Source organism: Arvicanthis niloticus, chromosome 13 (assembly GCF_011762505.2).
Source record: "Arvicanthis niloticus isolate mArvNil1 chromosome 13, mArvNil1.pat.X, whole genome shotgun sequence".
In the NCBI taxonomy this organism is placed as follows: domain Eukaryota; kingdom Metazoa; phylum Chordata; class Mammalia; order Rodentia; family Muridae; genus Arvicanthis; species Arvicanthis niloticus.
Genome location: NC_047670.1, coordinates 74,925,113 through 74,948,216, shown reverse-complemented (window position 1 = coordinate 74,948,216; position 23,104 = coordinate 74,925,113). Strand labels below are relative to the sequence as shown.

The window sequence follows — 23,104 nt, the reverse complement described above, 5'->3', positions numbered from 1 at the left end:
CTGTATTGATGTCTGGTGCCCTCTTCTGGTGGGCAGGTATATACGTAGGCTGAACATGGTATACATAATAAATTAATAAACCTTAAAAAGAAGAAGCAGAGAGCAGGGGAGGCCTATCGATGCTCAGCTCATGGTCTACGATCCAGGAAGCCAGGGCATGATGTCACCCACAGTGGGTGACTCTTCCTGCTTCAGTTAACCTTACCAAGCAGGTCCTGATAGGTGTCCCCTGAGACTCATCTCTTTGGTGATTCTAGATTCTGTCAAGCTGACTAAATGAACCATCACATACATGTTGAAGTGACATTTATGCCAGGCTCGATATATCTACAAAGAAATGAGACATCATGGGGACCTGTGCTCATGCCTCCTGCTCCTGCGAGAGCGTCTGGCTCTCCTACCCTCCAGCCATTCTTGGCCTGGGTTAGGACCGACGCTACAAGGGATGGGGGTGGTGGAAGTGGGGGCTGGGAGTGAGCACTGTTAACCCTCTTGACCAAGGAGCTCTCATTTTCCCAGGGAAGTCAGGCTCTTGACAGCCCAAACATCGGGGTTACAGCGAGTCTGGTTGGCAAGTGCCAGGCCCATGAGGCGTCTGGAAAGGGAGGGGCTCGCTAGCAACACTGGTCATAGTGGTGGGCTTCTGAGAAATCAGAGACGAGTTAAAGACTCTGAGAGGGAAGAATCAGGCCCAAGCTCAGCCCAGTCTAGAAGTGGGAACAGCTCATTGTCCGACATCTGAAAGTCATGGTCTTCTGGACTCTGAAAGGCTCTGTTTCTCTAGCTCTGCCATTCACAACACACTCCTCTCACAGGCTCAGGCTGGTTCCATTCCACAGCTCTCATTGCTGGTTGTCTTATGGTACTGGCATTTTGAAAATGCTGGGGTCTGTACACAACTGAGCTGTATCTTCACCAATACCTCCTCTGGGGCTCTATTCCAGGACCCTGACCTGGTCCAAGCCTCAGCTTCTTTCTCTCCATGACCCCTTCAATCCTGGGGCAGCTTCAGACACTGAAGCAGTACCTTCACCAGTGACCTCCCCTGGCCTCTCACAGTGCCAAGCCTAGGCTGCTCTCCAGGACCCTTCATGCCTTTAAAACCAGTACCACCTGTGTGACATGAGGAAGTTCAACTGCCAGCACAGGGTACAGCCTTGGCCTTCTCAGGACCACAGCTTCTGTGCAATGATCCTAAGGAACCTCTTCCCAGAAGAGTTTGCTTCAGTGACTCTGGCCTCTTAATCAAGGCTGAACCTTTAGCCCCAGATGACCAGCATCTGTTGTTCTACATTTGCCTGGGGCTTCTCTCCTCCTCCCCCTCCTCCCCCTCCTCCTCTTCCTCCTCTTCCTCCTCCTCCCCCTCCTCCCCCTCCTCCCCCTCCTCCTCTTCCTCCTCCTCCCCCTCCTCCCCCTCCTCCTCTTCCTCCTCTTCCTCCTCCTCCCCCTCCTCTTCCTCCTCCTCCCCCTCCTCCCCCTCCTCCTCCTCCCCCTCCTCCCCCTCCTCCTCTTCTTCCTCCTCCCCCTCCTCCCCTCCTCCTCCCCCTCCTCCCCCTCCTCCCCCTCCTCCTCTTCCTCCTCCTCTTCCTCCTCCCCCTCCTCCCCCTCCTCATCCTTTTCCACCACCTCCTCCTCTTTCTCCTCCTCTTCCACCACCACCACCTCTACCTCTTCCTCCTCCTCCTCTTCCTCCTCCCCCTCCTCCCTCTTCATTTCTTCCTCTTCTTTCCCTCTTCTTCCTCCTTCTCCTTCCTCTTCTCCTCCTCCTCATTTTCCTTCTGTGTAAAGTGTCTTGCCTGCATGTATGTCTGTGTACCATGTGTGCCCAGGGCCCTCAGAGGCCAGAAGATTCCCTGGACCTGGAGTTACAGATGACTGAGAGTCTTCTTGAGGGTACTTGGAATCAGACCTGGGTCCTTGGTAAGAGCATCCAGAATTCCTAACCACTGAGTCATCTCTCCAGCCCCGCTCCCTCGCTCTTAAAGACACTTCTATCCTCTCTAAATTCTCACCTGAGAGCTCTAGCTGGCCCCTCTCATTTTCTGGGTCCCGCTTTGAGAACGTGTGTTATTTTCCTGACTGGAGAGATGTCCTTGCCCATAGTGACACACACTGCCACGTGTCTGCATGTGATCCTAGGGAAGGTGTGCATGCTATCTGAAATGCCCTTCCCCAGGTCTCTCCGACTGAGTGCTGTTCACTGGGGAACAGAAAACCAATCTTTGCACGTCTATCCACATAGGATAAACTTGCCCACACATCTGACTGTTTGATCAAATTAGCTGGCTCTAGTTACACACACAAAAGGGCTGTGTCTCTGGGGGACAGTGTTCCTGCTTTCTGTCCTCCTGCCCAGGTGCCCCACAGCAGCCCTGTAACCATGGTTATGTGAGTATTTTATACTCGGAGGAGGAGACCGTGTACCTGGCGAGGGGCTTTTTATCCCTTGCCACAAGTCAGAACCGGAGCCCAGACTTCACGTCTTGCCCTATCTTCTTGAAGCTTAAATACTTTTCTAGTTAAAAAGACAGAAAACTATTTTATATTTTTAAATTTTTTATGTATATGAGTGCCTTGCCTGCATGTATGTAAGTATACCATGTACATATCTGGTACCCATGAAGGCCAGAAAGGGGCACTGTATCTCCTAGAACTGGAGTTAAGGATGGTTGGGAGCCACCATGTTGGCACTAGGAACCAAACCCAGGTTCTCTGCAGTAACAGCAAGTGCTCTTAATTGCTGAGTATCCGTGAATGTGTCTGTGTGTGTGTGTGTGTGTGTGTGTGTGTGTGTGTGTGTGTGTGTGTGTGGCACCCACAGACACAAGACTATTTTATATTTGTATTTTATAAGTGGTTGGAGGTGGTGTTACAGGTAGTCGTGAGCTGTCTGAGGTGAGCTCTGGAAACCAAATTTAAGTCCCTGCCAGAGCATCAAGGGTTCTTACCCACCGCTCTGCCTCTCCAGCTGTCAGGCACACATAACAAACACCTCCGTTCACTAAGTCAACTCCCCGGCACCTGTAAGACATTGTTAGTAAAGTTACCTAATTGCAGCAGGCTGAGGCAGGAGAACTGTGAGCCTGAGTCCAGCCTGGACCACATAGGAACACCACTGTGTCTTATTTAAAACAACAACAACAACAAAGCCAAGCTCACAAAGAAATGATCTGATTGACAGTTTTAAGTGATAACTCTGAGGCACAGGGTTGAAGGGTGAGAGGTTGGGGGAGGGGGATCCAAGAATATAATTCAGTTAGTACAGTGCTTGCTTAGCATGCACAAGGTTCAACCCACAGCAAGCATGACAGCACATGCCTGTAATGCCAGTGTGCTGGAGGTGGGTACAGGAGGGTCAGAAACTCAAGGTCATCCTCCGATCATAAAGGGTTTGAAGCCAAGGGCAGGGGAGAGGCCAAGAGCTGAAGGAGAGATGACTCAACACTTAAGAGCACTGGCTGCTCTTTCTGAGGACCCAGGATCCGTTCCCAGCAGCCACCTGGCCGGTCACAACTGTCTATAACTCCCATTCTAGTGGATGCAGCACCTCCCTCTGGCCTCCACGGATATGACGCATAGCATATATAACAAGATGCACAGACATACCTGCGAGCAAAAGTGTCATACACATAAAGCATTTTTATTCAAAACCCAAAAAAAAAATGAAGGGAAAAAAAGAGTTGGAGGCCATCCTGGATGAGAGACTCTGAAGAGAAAGTGGCGAGAGTTCTGGAGCTAGGGCAGTGCTCTGTGGTAGAGCCCTTGCCTGTCATGCCTGAGGCCCCGAGCTCTGGTTCCAGTACCATCCAACAGTAAAAAGAGACAGAGGAGCCTGCAGGGGTGTTGGTGGTGACTAGTTGGTTGGTTTGGTTTGGTTTGGTTTGGTTTGGTTTGGTTTGGTTTTGGTGTTTTTCAAGACAGGATTTCTCTGTGTAGCTCTGGAACTCACTCTGTAGACCAGGCTGGCCCCAAACTCAGAGATCCACCTGCTTCTGCCTCCCAGGCCAGGAAACTGAAGTTTAAGGGTGGGTGGCTCCCATATCTAGAACATTCTGAAAGACAATATGGAATAGAGGCTGGAAGAGCAATTGACTGTTATGGGCTGGGACGACCATAGGAACAAGTTAAAAATTAACCCTGTAGGGGAGGGGCCGGGAGAATTTGGTTTGGCTTCAGGGCAGAGCGGCTAAAGGGTTGCTGGTACTGAGGTCACGTGGGGGAGACTGGGTAGGGTGTGGACTGAGGTAGGTTAGCTTTCTGTCAGACATCCAAGTGAAGACGGCAAAGCTAGGAGGGAAGCCCTGGGGCTGTCCCCGACAGAAAGGGTTATGAGCCGTGGGCTCACAGGGTAGGAGAGAGGGGGCATTTGCCTGTCTGTGGCATCTCATCCTGAGCAGTAAGGTTGGGTGGTAGTGGGGAGCTATGGAACCTAAATCTGACGGACTGTATGCTGGCCTGCCTGTCTCTGCTCAGCTGTGCTATGCTCTGTCCTGGGTCCTTTTTTCCAGTAACTTCAGAGGTGGGCCAAATAGCAGGTAGGACAGACAGACAGCAGACTTTTGTCTGGCTCTCCTGCAAGGGCCTGAGGACCAGAACCTGTACCTCCAGCCCAGCCTCCCTGGACTAGAAGGAAGGCGTGGGAGAGCTGTACAGCACAGGGTCTTGGAAGTCACAGCTCAGTGCTTCTCACTGTCTTACCACATAACCGGCTTCCTGTGATGCTTGCCCGTGAGTTATCTCTACCACAAGCTTCCTCTAGACAGACCTAAGTGAGGCCTCAGGGAGGCTTCAGCTGAGCTCCTCCCTTCCTGTCAGCAACTCCAGGCTGTAGCCAGGTTGTGGTCCACATGTCCCTTGGTGGCAGGCTTTCCCTACAAAGGCCAGTATCCAGTCTCTTGACAGTGCATTACAGACACGTGCTAAGTCATTGCAGTGTTGAAGCCACCATGTAAGGCTAAATTGGAGCAGCCAGGTCCTAGCACCAGAGACAAGAGGCTCATTTCTGGAGCAAGACAAGTCCCCTTCTCAGGTGACTGCCTGAATGAAGTGTTTCATTTGCAAGGGCAGTGGGTCAGGGACACTTGGAGGGACACAAGGGCTGGAGAAGACAAAACAGAAGAGCTCAAATTTCAAATTATAGCTTCTTTCCCTGGGGCTCTGCTCTCCCAGGCAATGACCAAAGAGAACCCTGGCCAAATAAATCCCCTTCTCACACAGGGAGAAGCATCAAGACTGTAGATAACTTGGTGGGGGGAGATACCCACAACCCAAGCAGCTCACACTTGTTAAGTCCTGGTGGGTGCCCTCTGAGCTTCCAGAGGAGGTACATCTTCTCACAAAGGCTGGTTAGGATCCTGTTGCCATCTTGGTTAATCATGGTAACTAGGGTAATCTGAGCTCTAAGTCTTAACTTTCTGTCTGTTAACCCTGGGGTAGGTAGGTATGCCCTGGTCCACAGTGTGAGCTTCATAAAGAGATGGAGAAATGAAGCCAGCGTGAAAGTATCTGCTTTAGTGACTGGCACATAGTAGGTGTTCAAGTATTTTTGTGTGTGTTTGATATTAGTGACAACCCACTAAATTGTTTTCAGGACCTCTGACTTACAAAGCATTGAATACAGAGGAAGGCCCAGTTGTGAGCCCACAATCGGAAGGGGAAGGACACAATTATTACAGCCATCAACATGTGCCTCTGTTTTACACAGTTAAGAACGGGGGAGGGCTGGAGAGATGGCTCAGGAGTTAAGAGCACACACTGGGTTTCTGGAGGACCCAAGATTGGCACACCGGGTGCCTCAAACCTCCCTCTAACTCCAGCTCCAAGGGATCTGATGTCCTCTGCAACACTGCACTTGTATGCACACACACACACACACACACACGTACGTGTATAATTTTTAAAAAATTAAAAAAAAAAAAAAAAAACCAGAAGATTAGCTGGATGTACCATGTCTTTTTAATTGGAGCACTGGGGAGGTAAAGGCAGGGGTAATCTCTGTGAGTTCAAGGCTAGCCTGGTCTACAGAGCAAATTCCAGGCCAGTCTGGTCTACCAAGCAGGTTCCTGGATGGTCAAACTCTTCAACACAAAGAACAGTTAAGACGTAAAGATGTTTACGTCTTAATGTAATGAGATATTCAAGATGGAGTCCCATGAATTAAAAGTATGTTCTGTGTCCTGAGGACTTCAAATGGATTCCCAGGGTCCTTGCGGATCTCTGGCCACCGTGGCCAGAAAAAGCCTCTCCAGGTGCTTCCTACAAAGGGAAGAGCCAAAGGAAGGCCCGAGGCTTGGTCTGTACATGGAGCAGAAGAAGGGGCAGCATGCTCCCTCAGGAGGAGCTGCTGACTTCAGCAGAGGGGCTTTCCCTTCTGTGCAGGGAGGGGGTGCAGGCCGCCACTGCCCCTGACAGATCTCTAACCATCTACTGTCATCACCATGATCAGCCTCGCCATCACCCACACCTGGAGTGTGTGCTTCCTTAAGACGGTCATGTCTGCCGTGTGTGTGTGTGTGTGTGTGTGTGTGTGTGTATTCTGTGAAAGTGTGTGTGTGTGTGTGTGTGTGTGTATTCTGTGAAAAGTATATATTCTTCCTAGATAAGCCCAGCATTTGAGAGGGGAGGTGGAGGCAGGATGATCAAGAGTTCAAGGCCAGCCTGGGCTACGTTTGAGCCTATCTCTTAAAACAGAAATCTGATCTCTCTCGATGTTACAGTGCTGGAGAGAGATCCATGCTAGGCAGGTGCCGACCACTGAGCTTTACCCACAATCCCTTTTAGTATTAAATGTGCTTGGCTTCTTTTACTCTCCCTAAAGAGTCCCATAAAGTCAAAGAGTAGGCTTGTGCGGGGCAGTGTAGCTTAGTGGTGGAGCACTTACTTGGCACCCACAAGGCTCTGGGTTTATTTCCCAACACCTCAGGGTGGGGAAGATAGCCACAGACACAGGACCATGCTAGCAGACCTGTTCTCAAAGGGGCCTGGCCACAGGCAGGGTTTCTTACCTGCTTGCCTCCCCATCTCAGCCCTCACCTTCCGTGGGCAGTTCTTGGGAATACTTGGGTGTAATACCCACAGGGGATTAGTGAGGAGCTGCTAACAGTGGCTGTGTCCCTTCCAGAGTACCTGAAGGAGAGGTTGGATCGGTATGTTCAGCAGCTGCAGATCGTGCGCGTGGTTCGACAGCAGGAGCGGAAGGGGCTCATTACAGCCCGGCTGCTGGGGGCCAGTGTGGCGCAGGCCGAGGTGCTCACGTTCCTGGATGCCCACTGTAAGTAGAACATGTCCACCTGGTACCAGGAGGCCTGGGTACCTGCTCTTCACCACTGGCAAATGAGGAGGGGCTGGGACCATCCAGTCCTGTTTGAGGACTAAAGGGTTTGGTACTCACCCACTTCTGTCCTTCCTCACACTGACTCCAAGGCCTGGTTTCTGAGAGAGCACAGCCATGAGGCTCGGTGACAGCAGAATAGCTGGCCCCACACATTGTTCTCCATTACCTGGTGCACCCTGAGGAGAAACCCCTGTCCCACTGGAAACAGCTTTTCTGTTAAAGGGGCCTCCCCCTTGACTGAGACCAAGACACACCCCTGCAGGAAGTTTCCTAGAAGAACAGTAGAAACCAGAAAATTCTCCACACTGTTCCCTTCTGACTCGGCCACTAATGGAGCCTCAGTTTCCTTACCCACCTGACAAAATAGCATTGAGACAAAGTAAAATTGGGCTCAAAGGATGGCTCAGAGATTAAAAACATTTGTCCTTGCTGAGGACCAGGGTTTGATTCCCAGCACCCACGTGGTGGCTCACAACCCTCCATAGCTCTAGCTCTAGGAGATCCAGTGCCCTGAATTTCTGACTTAGAACTTAAGTCCCGGAACAGTCAAGGTGTGCTGGCCTGTGCCTGCTGTCTCCACATTTGGCACCGTGTTCCACAGGCGGGAGGAACACTGCAAGTTTGAGGCTGCCCTGCTCCCAAGGAAAGACAAGAAAGGAAAAAGGTCCCCAAAGGCTGGCGAGTGTGAGCGGGGAGGGTTGGTCTACACTTGAGAGCTGACACACACAGGTCCTGGAGGAGGAAGAGCCATTCTGAAGCCTACGCCTGGGTGGGTGCTGGACTTGGTAACCCCTCCAGGTCCAGGGCAGTTTGCACTGGTTTGTGCTGACAAATTGCTTCCCCAAACCCTACCTACCTACCCTTCCAAAGCTACCTCTGCCTGTCAGGGATGCTCTGTGTCCCCTACATCTGTGGAGCTTACTGTGCGCCCTTCCCTACCTCCCTGTACCCCATTTCCTCAGTCTCCTCTGAGAGTAGAGGGTTCAGCTGTGGCTACACACCCCCTGACCTTCACCTTCACCTTCCTGCCTGGGTCTGCAGGTGAGTGTTTCCACGGCTGGCTGGAACCCCTTCTGACTCGAATTGCTGAAGACAAGACAGTGGTGGTGAGCCCAGACATCGTCACCATCGACCTTAATACCTTCCAGTTCTCCAGACCGGTACAGAGAGGCAAAGCCCACAGCCGGGGCAACTTCGACTGGAGCCTGACCTTTGGCTGGGAGATGCTCCCCGCACATGAGAAGCAGAGACGCAAGGATGAGACCTACCCCATCAAGTAAGGACTTACTGAATGCTGCTGATCCCCTACCCTAGCGTCCATCCACTCAGCTCCTCCGGGGACCAGTACCATCCCACACCAACATCTGCTAGGTGCTTTGTCAAACCACATTCCCCGTGAGGTGGGTCCTTCGGTTAGCCTGTTAGTGAGACTAAGGAAGCCACAGCAGCAAGTGAGTTACCTCGGATCCTGCAGCTAGCACGCGGTAGCCAAGGATCCATCCTTGTGTGGACCAAAGCCTCAGCGTGAACCCCACAACCTCACACCACTCTTTGATCCCTATACCTGGACAGCCGGGCGGGGACCCCTGCATACAGAGCCAGTGAGGGGGGCAGTGCTGAATAAGCATTGTAATAGGTCCACATGGGCTCCTGGAAAATAGGTGCTGGGCTGGTGGTGCATGCATGTAATCTGTCTTAGGGTTTCTGCTGCTGCAATGAAAACTGATCAAAACCCAAGTTGGGGAGAAAAGGGTTTATTCAGCTTACACATCAACTTTGCTGTTTATCATTGAACGAAGTCAGGACAGGAACTCAAACAGGGCAGGAACCTGGAGGCAGGAGCACAGAGGGTGCTGCTGATTGGCTTGCTTCTCCTGGCTTACTCAGCCTGCTTTCTTTAAAAAAAATCAGAATCTAGGACCACCAGCCCAGGGATGGAACCACCCACAATGGGCTGGGCCCTCCCACATTAGTCACTAATTTAGAAAATGCTCTTCAGGCTTGTGGACAGCTTCATCTTACACCTCATCTTCTGGAGGGTTCTTTGCTTTGCTTGCTTTGCTTGCTTGCTTTGCTTTGCTTTGCTTGCTTTGCTTTGCTTGCTTTGCTTTGCTTTCTTTTTTTAAAAAAGGGTTTATTTATTGTATGTATATGAGTACACTGTAGCTGTCTTCAGACACACCAGAAGAGGGAATCGGATGCCATTACAGATATTTGTGAGCCACCATGTGGTGGCTGGGAACTGAACTCAGGACCTTTAGAAGAGCAGCCAGTGCTCTCAACCACTAAGCCATCTCTCCAGCCCTTGGAGATATTTTCAATTGAGGCTCCCTCCCTCAGATGACTTTAGCTTGTGTCAAGCTAAAACTATCCAGCACAGAATCCCAGCTTCTCAGGAGACTCAGACAAGAAGATCAGACACTCAAGGGCTATCTGGGGTACTGTGAGTTCAAGCCTCACTTGGGAAGTTCAGTGAGACTGTGTCTCAAAAGTAAACTGTTGAAGGTGCTGAGATAGATCAGTGGGCAGCTGTTGAGCATGTGCGAGCCAGTGCAAAGGCCCTAGGCTCAGTCTGGGGCAGGGTGGGGCAGGGTGAGAGAGAACAAACAAACACTGGTTGAAGCTTTTCACAGTTGCCCTGAACTTTCACTAAAGGGACAGCACATCGTAATAGTCTTTCCAAGCCACCTACATATATAGTCTATTGGTGTTCTTTGTGGGGATTAGGTTTTGTGGGGTTTTTTATAATTGTTTCAAAATATGAATACCAAACTGAGCCTGATAACGACTATCTGCAACCCTACCTTTGGGAGGGAAGATGATATCAGAAATTCAAGGTTATCCCTGGCCGTCCAGCTCAAAGCTGCCTTGAGAGACTCTTGTCTCCAAACAACAAAACAACACCATTCTCCATAGAGCAGTGGGTCCCGACCTTCCCAATGCTGCAACCTTTAAATATAGTGCCTCGTGGGTGGGGACCTCGTGGGTGGGGACCCCAACCTTAAGGTTACTTTGCTGCTACTTCATAACTATAAATTTTGCCACAGTTATGAATTGTAAATGTCTGACGTGCAGGATATCTGATGTGTGACCCCTGAGAAAGGATCATGTGACCCCCACCCCCATAGGGTTGAGAACTACTGCCATAGTCTTTGAAAACTCTATGTCTAGCCAGGCTAGACAGCAGAGAGCTAATGTGCGGCTTCAGGCCCATGGAGACTTGCCGCTCTTGTTCCCTGCCTGCCCAAACTCTACAGATTTTTTTTTCTACTTTTCATCTGTGTGTGTGTGTGTGTGTGTGTATCTGCCTGACTGTCTACACCTGCACGTGTTTTTGCCTCTGTGTGGGCACATACATAGGTAGGTACTTCTGCTTTGTGTTTCTGTACCCCAGGTTGATGTTGGGGATCGTTCTTAATTGATCTTCCACGTCATTCATTGAGGTGGCCCAGTTAAACCCAGAACTCACCAGCATAGCTGGGGTTGCCAGCCAGCTTGCTCTGGGGATCCTGCCTCAGCCTCTGAGGCTTGAGTCCCAGGCAGACTGCCGTGCCCTTCTAGGGTTTATCTGAGGTTTCAGGATCAGAACTTGGGTCCTCACAACTACCTGGCAAGGAGCACATTAGCTGCCAAGCCACCCCCACCCCCAACGTTGCTGTTTTAAACCTTTATCTCCAACTAAAGGGTTGGGGGTGACATTATACTGCTCTATGATTGGATTCTGTGTGATGTTCTGTCCTGATCGTTATGGATTTTAGGCCAGCCTGAGCTACCAATACAAAGTTCCAGTGCAGCCTGGACTATAGTTAGGCCCCAATCTTGAAAAACAAAAGGAAGACAGGAAAAAAGACAGGAGTGGAAGAAGGCAGCACTCCCTCCTGGCTCTCTGCTCCTCTAGGAGGCTTTGTTTGGTGTGTATAGCAACAAACCCTTACCCCACCCAGACTGGGGCCAGGCACACAGCAGAACGGCTTAGGGCAGGGCCCTGGCTGCCAACCATCACTAACGTCCTGGCTTCTGCAAGGACTGTCCAGCTGGAGGACAAAGCTCCAGTGTTTGAAGATGAATGTGTCACTTGGCCCAGGTGCTTGCTAGAAACACTTTGTGAGGTGGTTCTCCAACGGAACTGTTGGAGATACCTCACATGCTCGTTCTTAGAGCAGTGGATAGCTGAAGTGAGAGCTAACACACGCAGGGTCCCAGGAAGTCGGACAAGGAAATACAGGTGTTTCTTAGAGGCAACAAAGGTAAGTTAGGCTGAGTCAACAGGGATGTTTCTGGTTCTGTTCTGTTTCTGTAAAGAGCAGACTAGCTTCGGGGTGTTCGTATGGAGTTCTAGGGTTCTCAGAGCCTTCCTGGTGCTACTTGGGCAGGCTTGGGACCCCAGGAAGAAGACAGAAGTGGTAACAGGAAAGCCAGACCAAGCGTGAGGGTTTCCCAATTGAAATTCCTTCTAGAGAGCAAACTGGTGGTGGCGCAGCCCGTAAGGCTCCGCCTGCAGAGGGCGCAGGGCGCAGGGCGCGGGTCCCTCTGCGCTCTCTCTCTCTCTCTCTCTCTCTCTCTCTCTCTCTCTCTCTCTCTCTCTCTCTGTGTGTGTGTGTGTGTGTGTGTGTGTGTGTGTGTGTGTGGTGTGTGGTGTGTGTGTATGTGTGTGTGTGTGTGTGTTCGAATCCCGCTCGCTCCCGCCCGCCTCCTCCCACGTCTCGTGGGGAAAAAAAAAAAAAGAAATTCCTTCTAGAAAATGGCTATAGAAACAACATCAGGAAGATAAGAGCAGGTCCAGAGAATCCCCATGTGGGTCTGTGCCTCCCTGCCTTTGTCTGAAAGCCAGAACTCTTAGGAGTCTCCCACTGTCCAAACTGAGTTCCTTCCCCTTCCCCTCCCCGCAGTTATCAGGAGCACCTCCACTCACTGCAGCTTCTAAAACACATTAGCAGGCTAGGTCCCAAAGTGATGTGGACCCTGAATCTGAATGGGGTCGGCCCAGCTGATAACATGCATTCCTTCCTTCCTGTATAAATCCTGCATATTTGCAGAATCTGTCTGGGGTGTGGAGGGGGTGGTCTTCTGAAGGTGGCAGAACTGCTTTTAGTCACAGCAACACAGAAAATAGAGACTGCTCCCCTCTCTCTAGACCATTCCCCCCCTCTAGGCAGCTCCTCCCTCTCTCTAGCCTCCTCCCCTCATTTTAGACTTCTCCCCTCAATCTAGACCCCCTCCCCTCATTCTAGACTCCTCCCACTACTTCTGGACTGCTCCCCCAATTCCAGATACTGCCCTGCGTGCTCTCGGGCCCTGATGGGTGGTGGTTCCTACATCCCCGGTTGAACAGAAGACAGAGTCCATTTAAAAGAGTGTTGCTGACTGCCTCCCTTCTGGGCCCAGTTCTAGAAGGGGAGGCAGGCAAGTGGAAGTTAGCAGAGGGGCTACATGACCCAACAGGAGCAAGACATGATGTCGGAGGCCTCAGAGGGAAGCCAGCCACCAGCCCTCCCCGCCTGCCTCTAATGATGATACACCTGTGCTCTCTCCCTCTGTCCCTCCAGGTCCCCGACGTTTGCCGGCGGCCTCTTCTCTATCTCCAAGGCCTACTTTGAGCACATCGGTACCTATGATAACCAGATGGAGATCTGGGGAGGAGAGAATGTGGAGATGTCCTTCCGGGTGAGGATGAAGCAGGAAACCCCAGCGTCTCAAGGATGGGTGCACAGGCCTTGTCAGGGCTCCACTCTGCCTGCTAGGGCCAGTATGTCTCTGACAACGAGAGTGATGTCTCAAACTAAGTTCCAGGGCAGAAACTCCAAGAGGGAAAGGGTAATGGGTGCCCTAAGGATCCAACTTAGTTAACTGTTCTACGATGAAACCAGGTCAGGTAATAGTTGCCATCCTCCATATTGGAAAACTCAGGGCTCTCTTCTCAAGTCAGAGACGCCTTCCCTGGGAGCCTTTGGATTTCCCCATGCACTTCCAATGAGTCCTTTGTAACTGAGAGACAAAAGATAAGACCCAATTCTGGCGAGACAGAACTCGAGGAATTCTGAGACCTAGGCAAATCAAGATAGGTCAGGAAGGGTTGCTTCTAAAAGCTGCATGAACCGCCCTGCCGTGGGCAAGTGATGGGAAAATGACCTCTTTAGTGGAGTCATCTCTCGGTGTCTGGCATATAGATTAAGCACACGATTGCCTTCTGATGTTACTGGAGCTGTGACTGTGGACTTCTGTTGCTGCCATAGCAAAGTGAGTAGTGGGTACCTCACCCAAGAGACCGGTAGGACAGATGCCTTCAGCTAGCCCACTGGCACAGAGAGGGGCTACCAGCCAATATCTGGTTCACACTGTTCAGTGAACTTCTGACCCCAACCCAGGATTTCTGCTCCAAAACTGGCATCCTCCAGGACCAGGGAGCACTGACTGATGCTCTGATCTGGGGGCGGTCAGACTTTCTGTGCCTCTGAGGTAAGCTAGCCTGTCTCCAGGTCAGAGTCCAGTGACCAGGGCCAAGAGAACATACAGTGTAGAGCCAGCTGGCTGCCTCTTCTCTGAAGGGAAGCCTGGTAACATCAGGACTCTGTGCATCACCCAGAGTGAACCAGTGCAGGCAGAGAGCCTAGAATGGGTAGCCATTCTCTTCTGCCAATGTCTCGTTCTTCAGGGTTGGAAAGGGTAACATTTACCTACATCTAGGTCCTGGGGCCTAATGTCCTGGGACCTGAAGAGACCTGCTTTGGGGGAGCTTGCCCACCGCCCTTCTGAAGGCCCTGTTCTGTCTGTTTTGTGTCAGGTGTGGCAGTGTGGGGGCCAACTGGAGATCATCCCCTGCTCTGTGGTCGGCCACGTGTTCCGTACCAAGAGTCCCCACACCTTCCCCAAGGGCACCAGTGTCATCGCACGCAATCAGGTGCGCCTGGCTGAGGTCTGGATGGATGACTACAAGAAGATTTTCTACAGGAGAAACCTGCAGGCCGCAAAGATGGTCGAGGAGGTAAGACACCAGTGCCTGGGTGGCTGGCGACAGACGTGTGGGATTCCAGGCCCCCGGTCAGCTTCCCAGTGGCAGAGCCGTCCCATCTCCACCTTCATGACTCCCTTCGTCCCTCAGAACTCCATAAGCTAGTCCTGTGAACACCACCACACTGGGCGCAGAGGAGGAGCCCTGGTTGTCCCTACCTGGGGGAGAGGGGGTCCCAGCATCACTTAGAGGGGAGAAAAAGAAGGAAAAGAGGAAAACCTGCCACCAGGGGGATGGCTCTGACAGGCTCTAACTGAAGACCAGGAGAGCTGACTGGGGAGTCACAGGGCATGAGGGCATGTTGTGAGGTCACGCTAAGTCAGACACTGTGTGTCAGCGAGGCTGAGCCAGTAGCTGCATTGAGTCGTCAGCAGCAAGTAGCTTGGTGCTCCATGGTATCTGGGCTGCCTTAACCCAGACAGAAAGCCCCGGGCTGTGGCACTGACCCTTTGGAGGACTGACTCGTTGACAGAACAACTTCGGTGACATTTCGGAGCGACTGCGACTCAGGGAACAGCTACACTGCCACAACTTTTCCTGGTACCTGCATAATGTCTACCCAGAGATGTTTGTCCCCGACCTGAACCCCACCTTCTACGGAGCCGTAAGTTAGCCTGCATGTCACCGGGGCACCCCAAAGAAGTCAAAACCATGCAGCCCAGGAACAGATAAGGCATGCCAGGAGGGTGGGAGAGAGACAGTTTGGGAGTCCCTTCAGTAGTAAAAGACCTGATAAAGGGGGAGATGGATGAGTAGGGGTTCTTGAGTGTTCAGAGTGTGAGAATCCCCATGGGGACATGTTAATACACATTGCGGGGGCAGCATGCTCACTCTTTCTCGGCCCGCTCTGCCTTTTGAACAGGTGATGCTGAGGGTCAGCTCCCATGGACTGGGTCTCAGGACCCAGCATCCTAAGGAACTGCCCATCTTTTGCCACAGAAGGCACCCTGCCCTGCCCTGCCCTGCCTGCCCTGCCCTGCCCTGCCCTGCCCTGCCCTGCCTGCCCCGCCCCGCCCATCCTCAGGGGCTCCTCAGCTTCACTTTGCTCTTAGCTCCAGGCATCTGGGCTCACCCACAGAGGGGAAAAGCCATTCCAGCTGGGCCCGCACCCAGCTGAGCCATATCCTGCTTCCCTGTGTTACCTTTGTGCAGATCAAGAATCTCGGCATCAATCAGTGTTTGGATGTGGGTGAGAACAACCGTGGAGGGAAGCCTCTCATCATGTATGTCTGCCACAACCTCGGCGGCAATCAGGTAGAGTGCTCATCCCGGGCCTCCCGGGCAGGCCGGACAGAAGCGTGTCTCTCAGGTGCCTCCTCTTCCCAAGAGCCCCTTTCTCTACGATACAGGAAGAGGTACCACCCCTGCTGCAGGAAACACACCTGCAAGGTCTGCAGTCTGAACCAGGGACACAGAGCTGATGCCATACTGGTCACTAGAGGATGAGGAGACGTTGTCAACAGGGAGGGCTGTGGGTGAAGCTAGCTGCTGGGGCCTGTGGGGAATTCTTGAACACGTTCTCTCTCGCCTACACCTGTACATACTCAGCTTTTATCTTTAATTCCCCGCTAGCCAGAACCTACCATTCTGACCCTACCCCACCTCCAGTAGTGACCCCCTGAACAGACACTACTGACATTCTGGACACTTAACCCACACCCCACAGCGTGGGGCACATCCCTGAGGGGTGACCAATGCTCCCTTGTCTTAGTTAGCTTTTTACCTCTGTGATTAAACACCATGACCAAAAGAGGAACGGTTTAGACACAGGGTCTCACTGCTTAGCCCTGGATGGCCTGAAACTCACTCTGTAGAACAGGCTGGTCACAAACTCACAGAGACCAACCTGCCTCTGCCTCCCGAGTCCTGGGATTAAAGGTGTGTGTCACCATACCTGGCAAGTGGATGTCACATTTCCACATCACATCTACCATGGAGAGACATCAAGGCAGGGACCTGACAGAGGCCTTAGAGGGACAGAGCTCAGCTTGCTTCCTACCCAGCAGGAGCGCCTGCCCAGGAGTGCCACGTCCCACAGTGGGCTGGGTCCTCTCGCTTCAATCATTAATCTAGAAATGCCCTACAGCCCTGCCCACAGGCCAGTCTGATGGGAGAGTTTTCTCAATTGAGAGTCTTCTTCCAGATGACCCTCCGTTAGTGTCAAAGTAACAAGAACTAAGCAACACACTACCTGTCTGCTGTCCCTCAGCCATTCAATACCCAGATCTGGTAAATAGGAGGGGTTTAAAAACCAGAGCTGAAGCAAGTCAAAGAGTAGCCTGGGGTACTGAATGGTAGCCTGGGGTACTGAATGGACTGCCAAAACATATAAATGAGAACAGCCGTTTGCAAGCAGATTCGGGTACAACCAGCTTGTAAGATGGTTTTGGGCGAGTCACTGATGACTATCCTTTATTTCAGTGGTAGTTTATTAGCAAACCCAGAACCAGCTGGTGCCATGATGGTGCATGCCATAGGCTGGATGGTGCAATGATCTGGTAATTGGAAGGCAGAGGCAGAAAGATCAGGAGTGTGAGGCCAGCCTGGTGTACATGACAGAGACTAGACCAGCCTAAACTACAAAAGAAGACTCCTTGTCAGGCACCAAAAAGCAGAGCTAGTGTTCCTTCATAGTTGGTGCTTAAGACAAGGCTCAGGAAAAGCTCAGTTCCCAGTTGAAGTTATATGCATCATTGATCCAGTAGAGCGTGATGTGGAAATAATCAGGATGGCGATACAAAGCAGTAAGTCTCGGCACAGCTCCCTCCCTCCCCCAGGAAGCCATCTTGTTGGCACCCTAGGGCAGTGGCTTCAGGAGGTAGTGGGCCAGCTCCCCACCTGCTCCACAGGACGTCTCCATCTTGACTTTCAGTACTTTGAGTACACATCCCAGAGGGACCTCCGCCACAACATTGGGAAGCAGCTGTGTCTACACGCCAGTGGCAGCACGCTGGGCCTTAGGAGCTGTCAGTTCGTTGGCCAGAATAGCAGAGTGCCCAAGGACGAGGAATGGGAACTGACCCAGGTGAGTCAGTGGCCCAGAAAGCCTGGGACTGAGTCCAGAGCGCCACGTCTGTGTTCTCGTGCTCTCTCTCTCTCTCTCTCTCTCTCTCTCTCTCTCTCTCTCCTCATCTTCTTCCTCCTCCTTTTCTTTCTCCTCTTCCTCTTCCTTCTCTTCTTCCTCCTCTTCCTCCTCTGATTCCTCCTCCTCTTCCTCCTCTCCCTCCTCCTCTCCCTCCTCTTCCTCCTCCTTCTTTCTCTTCCTCATCTTCTTCATCTTCTGCCTGAGCACCACGGGATTAAAGCAGGGTAGAAAGCACAGTAGCTGTCTGTGGACTTGGTCAAGGTGTGCTGATGCCTGGTTCTGGCTGATAGGAAAGTGGAGCAGCAGTGACCCATGGCAATTCTGCCATGTGCATTTCAAGGCTGACTCCAAATAGATGAAGGTGAAGACTCACTCATGGCTCTCGAGCCTCCGTGTGCCAGGTGCAACGTAACACACAGGCATGCATTGTCTCTCTCCATCATTAAGGGGCTTTGTCCCAGAGGACAGCGTTCCCATCTACAAAGCAGCCAGATGACATCCAATAGTCTTGTCTGCCCCATCACACACACACACACTGGCAAATGGCAAGCTGGGGTTCAGACCTCCGTACATCTGACTGGATGCGGGCCTTTTCCCTTGCGCCACACGGCTGTGAGGTGGGTGGTGGTAAGCAACATCACTAAGCTGGAGCTATACCCTCTTTGGTCACCTGCTCAGAAAGAGTGGCCTAACCACGAGGCTGCCGGAAAGGATAGAGCCAAAGTCTAACCACAAGTAGAAAGGAGAGCAGGTAGACTGAGGCTGGCCACCCCAGAGAAAGAGGAGGCCCTGGAAGGGTTTCTCTGTAAGCCATGGTCCTGCATCTTGATGGATGTCTGTGACAGCCATCAGGTTAAAGCTGGTTCTGGGGCCCAGCATCTCCATGGTGTGTGCATCTGGGGAAGGTCGGCAGGAAGCACCCTCTTCATACCTCACTCTGCTTCCTTTGCTGTTTATCAGCCCTCCTTGTCTCCTCATCCTCGGTTTAACCCTTTCCTGTATTGCCTTTTAGGATCAACTCATCAGAAACTCAGGATCTGGTACCTGCCTGACATCCCAGGACAAAAAGCCAGCCATGGCCCCCTGTAATCCCAGTGACCCCTACCAGCTCTGGCTGTTTGTCTAGGCCTGGGGTCATCCCCAGTGCAGGCCCAATAAGCCCTTAGGCAGTGGGGTCACCGGGCATCTGGGAGTCCTCTCCCCCAGATCCTCTGGAGGCCTGAGAGTTGGATGTTTAAGCCCAGTGGCCACCAAGGCAGGACCTTCTTGCAACAACAAAGGTTCCATTTTCTTTCCTCCATGCCAGTGGAGAGACCAGGAGGTCACATGCTACTTGGCCCAAGGCTTTCCTCTTCTCCTCTCCTAGAGCAAGGGCCCTCCAAAGCAGCCTGAAAGTGTGTCCTACAGAGGGACTGGAAGTTCAGAGACCCTCTCTTGTTAACAGACCCTGTCAGCAAACCGTCTTGCTGTACACAGAGTGCCTTCACCGTACATCATTTGTACAGTTATCTGTGGAGGAGACAGGAAGGAGCCATCCATTGAGAAGGTTGAGACCAGGCTGGAGTATAGTGCAGGGAAAGGCCCAGGGTTTGACCCCTAAGCATCACAGAAAACAGAAAAGGAGGCCAGGAGAGGAAGGCAGGCAGAAGGAGGCAGAGGGCTTTTCTGTAATTACACAGCTGGTAGGTGGCTCAAACTGGGGCTGAGTCCCCCATCTTTGGTGCTGTACCAGGGCTCCTTCCAGAACACAAGAACACTAGACAGTGAGTTGCCAGCCATGCTGTTTCTTGATCCTTCTCTGATCATTCTGGCTGGCTGTCCTCCAGAAAGCCAGGTAGCAAGATGGGAGACCACACTGAGAATCCTGGGCATTAGTGTGGAGAGAGGTTCATGGGCTGGGATAGCTGCGTCTCAAGCCCAAGGCCCCTTTGTTCTGAGCCACAGATGAGGAGGTTAAAAAGCAAAGCAGGATGTAGGTCTGAAGGCACAGGTTTGTAAGCTTGGTACTCAGAGACTAAAGCAGCAAGGTCTTAGGTCCAAGACCAGCTTGGGCTTCACGATTAGACCTTTTCTCAAAAGCAATAAAAAATAATGTGGAGAATATGAAGGGAGCTGCCTTGCAGACCCTGAACTAGGGTAGCCTCCCCAGCCCCGTTTCACACTTACTCCTCAACAGAAACTAGATGGGTGTTTTGTCCAAGCTCAGACCCAAGACAAGGCTAATCAGTCTTAGCAAGTCTGAAGGGCAGGGGCAGTGTGCAGTTCCCTGGAGGGCTGATCCCCTCTGCTCGCCTGGGTGCCCTGTGCGGAGCTGACCCTAGGGTGCCAACCTTCCTACAATCAACTTGGACCCCACGGTCGCTCTGCCTGGAAGAAAACAGTAACATCCAGGAAAGCTTTGGGGGACTTCAGCATGGGCCCACAGCTGCCTCCTGCTCCTCCATGTTCCCCTGAGAGACAATCAGAGGTAGCCCAGCCAAAGGGAAAGAGTCTGACGGAGTTATGATCCAGGGTGGGAAAGGGAAGAGGGGCTGATTGGGAACCTGGTGGAAATAAAGGTTTTATGGTATTAGTAAAAGATGTTGGATTTGGGTTCCTCTCTCCCTGCTTTGGCCCATAACTGGAACAGATTGGACTGGCAAGGACCACATTTTTCTCCTGCAGCTACTGTCACATCTGCAAACATCCTCCAGTGTGTATTGGGTGTGCAATGTGTGTAGGTGTGAGATGTAAGATGGGGCCCTTCTCCCTGGAGCTCCCACTCTAAAGACACGTCCCAGAATGCTTGAGGAAAGACATTAAAAGGAGTCAAGAGAGGCCTAATATGGTGGCAGCTGACCCCATCAAAGGCTGTGGGAAGAAGGATTCGAACAGAGGTGCCCCACAGCAGCTCTTCAGCTGAGCCAAACCATGGGCAAAGGCAGAAGCCTGGGAAATAAAGACAGTGCAATAAAGGAGTAAGGGAGACCGAAGGGAGAAGCTGACTGTGGTGTGCCCTAAGGCAGAGGAGGGCAGACATTGGTTTGAGGCCAGCCTGGTCTACATAGCAAGTTCCAGGCTAGCCAAGGCTACAGAGCAAGACCCTGTCTCAGAGGAGGAAGGTGCAAGGGAGAGGCTGGAGAGATGGCTTGGTGATCAGGAGTTCTTTCTGCTCTTCCAGAGGACGGAGATTCAATTCCCAGCAACCGCATGGTAACTCACAACCATCTGCAACTACAGTTCTGGACGATCATGTTGTCTTCTGGCCTCTAGGCACAGCAGGCATGAGTTGTTCATAGATATCCCAGCAGTTAGGAGGTAGAAGCAAGAAGATAAGGGGTACACTTGAGCTAGACTGAGAGCTAAAGACCAACCTGGGCTGTAATGATAATCAATTCAGATCACATTGGCATAAAGATGACAATATAGATTCTATTCATTTCTTCTGATCTTAAACATTTTTGTAGGCTCCTAAGTATATTCTGGGACTCAAACACTGTTCCCACTAACTAGATCTGCTCCATAGGAGAGTGGGTTGACTTCTAGGTGAGAAAGACTCTGTGAACTGTGCTAATGAGTTAATTATAGGGGGTCAAAATCTTGACCCTAATGTTAATATTAAACATCTAAATGTTCATCAGCCATAAACTATTCCCCATGTATCCCAGAATTTTTATATTACCTCCTCAGCCCAATTCTGTTATACCCAGCTAAGGTGTCCACTGTGGTCCTGGCAGGCATTCTCACACCCACCCTAGAACAGAGCTGTTCCTCTTTTCTTCCTTCCTTCTTCCCATTAGGAAAGGGAAGAATTAGGATAGGATCTTGCTGTGTAGCCCATAGCGGCCTCCCTTGCCCCATGCTGGGGTCACAGGCTTGCACTATTTCTCGTTCTTATGAATTGCTGCACCATTGCTTCAGGAATAATTCTGGAATAAGTGTTTTGACACCAGTGGGAGTGAAAGAGAGGAGCTGTCACAGGTTGTCTGAAACCAGGACAGCTCTTGAAAGGCCTCATGTCCTGGGTGTGGTTTACATCCTCATTTTTATATTCTAAAACCACAAGGTGGATCATGCAAGCAAGAAAGGTTTTACCAAAGCCTCCCTGGCAGCCAACAGGTTGTTAAAGCAAAGACCTCATTCCATTCCAGTAGCAAGTGAAGCCATGCTTGGCAAACAGGCAGTATAAGCGGTGTTTTAAACCACTAAATAAAGCAACAAATCAGTATCTAATAATTGTTCTTTTTCTACCTTAATTTACTTCACCATTTGATCTAATCTATTCAAACGTCCTCTGTATCAGCTTGGGTTTTTCCAAACTTTGTGGGAAATTTTATGACCAGAAATGAAGTTTTGTGATAAGCTATACCACAAAGCCTTGTGCCTCCCTTTGTGTGTTTGTTCAATCGAAAAGGGTGTGTTCTAGGATTGGAATGGCTTACTTGAAGAAAAAAAAAAAAACCCCAAAGCAATGTCTTGGCAATGAAGCCAACCAAGGCTTCAGAAGTCTACAACTAAACGTACACATGATAATGAGAGAGTCTAAAGAAGCTATGGTGTAGTGGTGGGAACCTACAATCCTCAGGGACTGGAGACTGAGGCAGAGGAATCTGAGTTCAAGACCAGATCCTACCTCAAGAAAAAGAGAAAGGTTGACCAGTTTAAGAGATGAAATACCAGTTGTAAGTTGAGTGGACTCCTTGGGCTTTTTCCCTGTTTTTGTTTATGAAAGGGTCTCATTTAGCCCAAGCTGGCCCTGAACTTCCCCTATACGCCTAACTCCACCAATATGCCTACCTCCACCTTCTAAGCACTGGAGTTGCAGATGCACGCCCCCACCCCTGGCAGGAGACTGGTTTTCAAGTCCATACAGACTGGGTTTCTCTGCACCAGGCCAAGAGCAGAGACAGATATGAAGTTGATCCTGCCCTTAAAGGCTGAGGACACTGGAGCCTGTGATGTCTGGCTAGACACACCAAGAGGCTCCTTGATCATCAAGCTGCTCCTTGAACACTGTATCCTGGACCAGCAACTGCCTGCCAATCTCCAGAGAGGCAAGGAGGCAGGAGGAGGAGGAGAAGAAGAAGGAGGAGAAAGAGGAGGAGGATGAGGAGGAGAAAGAGGAGGAGAAAGAGGAGGAGGATGAGGATGAAGAAGAGGAGGAGGATGAGGAGGAGGATGAGGATGAAGAGGAGGAGGATGAGGAGGAGGAAGAGGAGGAGGAGAAGAGGAGGAGGAGGAGGAGGAGGACGAGAAGAAGGATGCCTGGTTTCCCCAGCCAACTCATCCCTCTCCCTGTGATTGCTTCTGTTTCTGGATGCTTGGAAGTGGGCTGCAGAGGGAGCCCTTCAAGTTACCTGGGCATCAACTATCCTGAAGGCTCAGGAGACAGGTTCCTGCAAGCCCCTTTCCCAGCCTTCCCCAGCCCTGCAGCCCCAAAGCCTGGACTCATATTCAAAGGTAACTAGGACCCCGGGGAAACCTAGCAGCTTCTGAGGTACTACTCCCACAGTCCTCTGCTCTGAGTCTGGCCATCTTGTGCCCAGTTCATGGTCCTCTCTGGGGCACACTGCCCTCTGATCTTTTTCCTCTACTGGTCCTTTCCCTGGTGTCCTCTCTGCCCTCCTGCCCACATACTCTTGCCCCGAGAGCTCTGTAGCATCCCCCTGGAGCCTTTCCAGACCTGTTTTCTCTCCAT

At 51.4% G+C, this 23,104-nt stretch overlaps 1 protein-coding gene across 2 annotated transcripts in view; it reads left to right on the top strand.

The window, feature by feature from the left end:
• Window positions 1-20,005, top strand: part of Galnt6 (polypeptide N-acetylgalactosaminyltransferase 6) — a 38,772-nt gene extending 18,767 nt beyond the window's left edge. For both annotated transcript variants that reach the window (XM_076912107.1, XM_076912106.1), the window contains exons 5-12: window positions 7,121-7,270; window positions 8,375-8,609; window positions 12,880-12,997; window positions 14,115-14,315; window positions 14,815-14,946; window positions 15,495-15,596; window positions 17,215-17,367; window positions 18,440-20,005. In XM_076912107.1, the coding sequence (XP_076768222.1) occupies window positions 7,121-7,270; window positions 8,375-8,609; window positions 12,880-12,997; window positions 14,115-14,315; window positions 14,815-14,946; window positions 15,495-15,596; window positions 17,215-17,367; window positions 18,440-18,553 (1,205 nt within the window). In that variant the 3' untranslated portion in view covers window positions 18,554-20,005. The remainder of the gene's footprint in view (window positions 1-7,120; window positions 7,271-8,374; window positions 8,610-12,879; window positions 12,998-14,114; window positions 14,316-14,814; window positions 14,947-15,494; window positions 15,597-17,214; window positions 17,368-18,439) is intronic.
• Window positions 20,006-23,104: the final 3,099 nt, after the last annotated feature.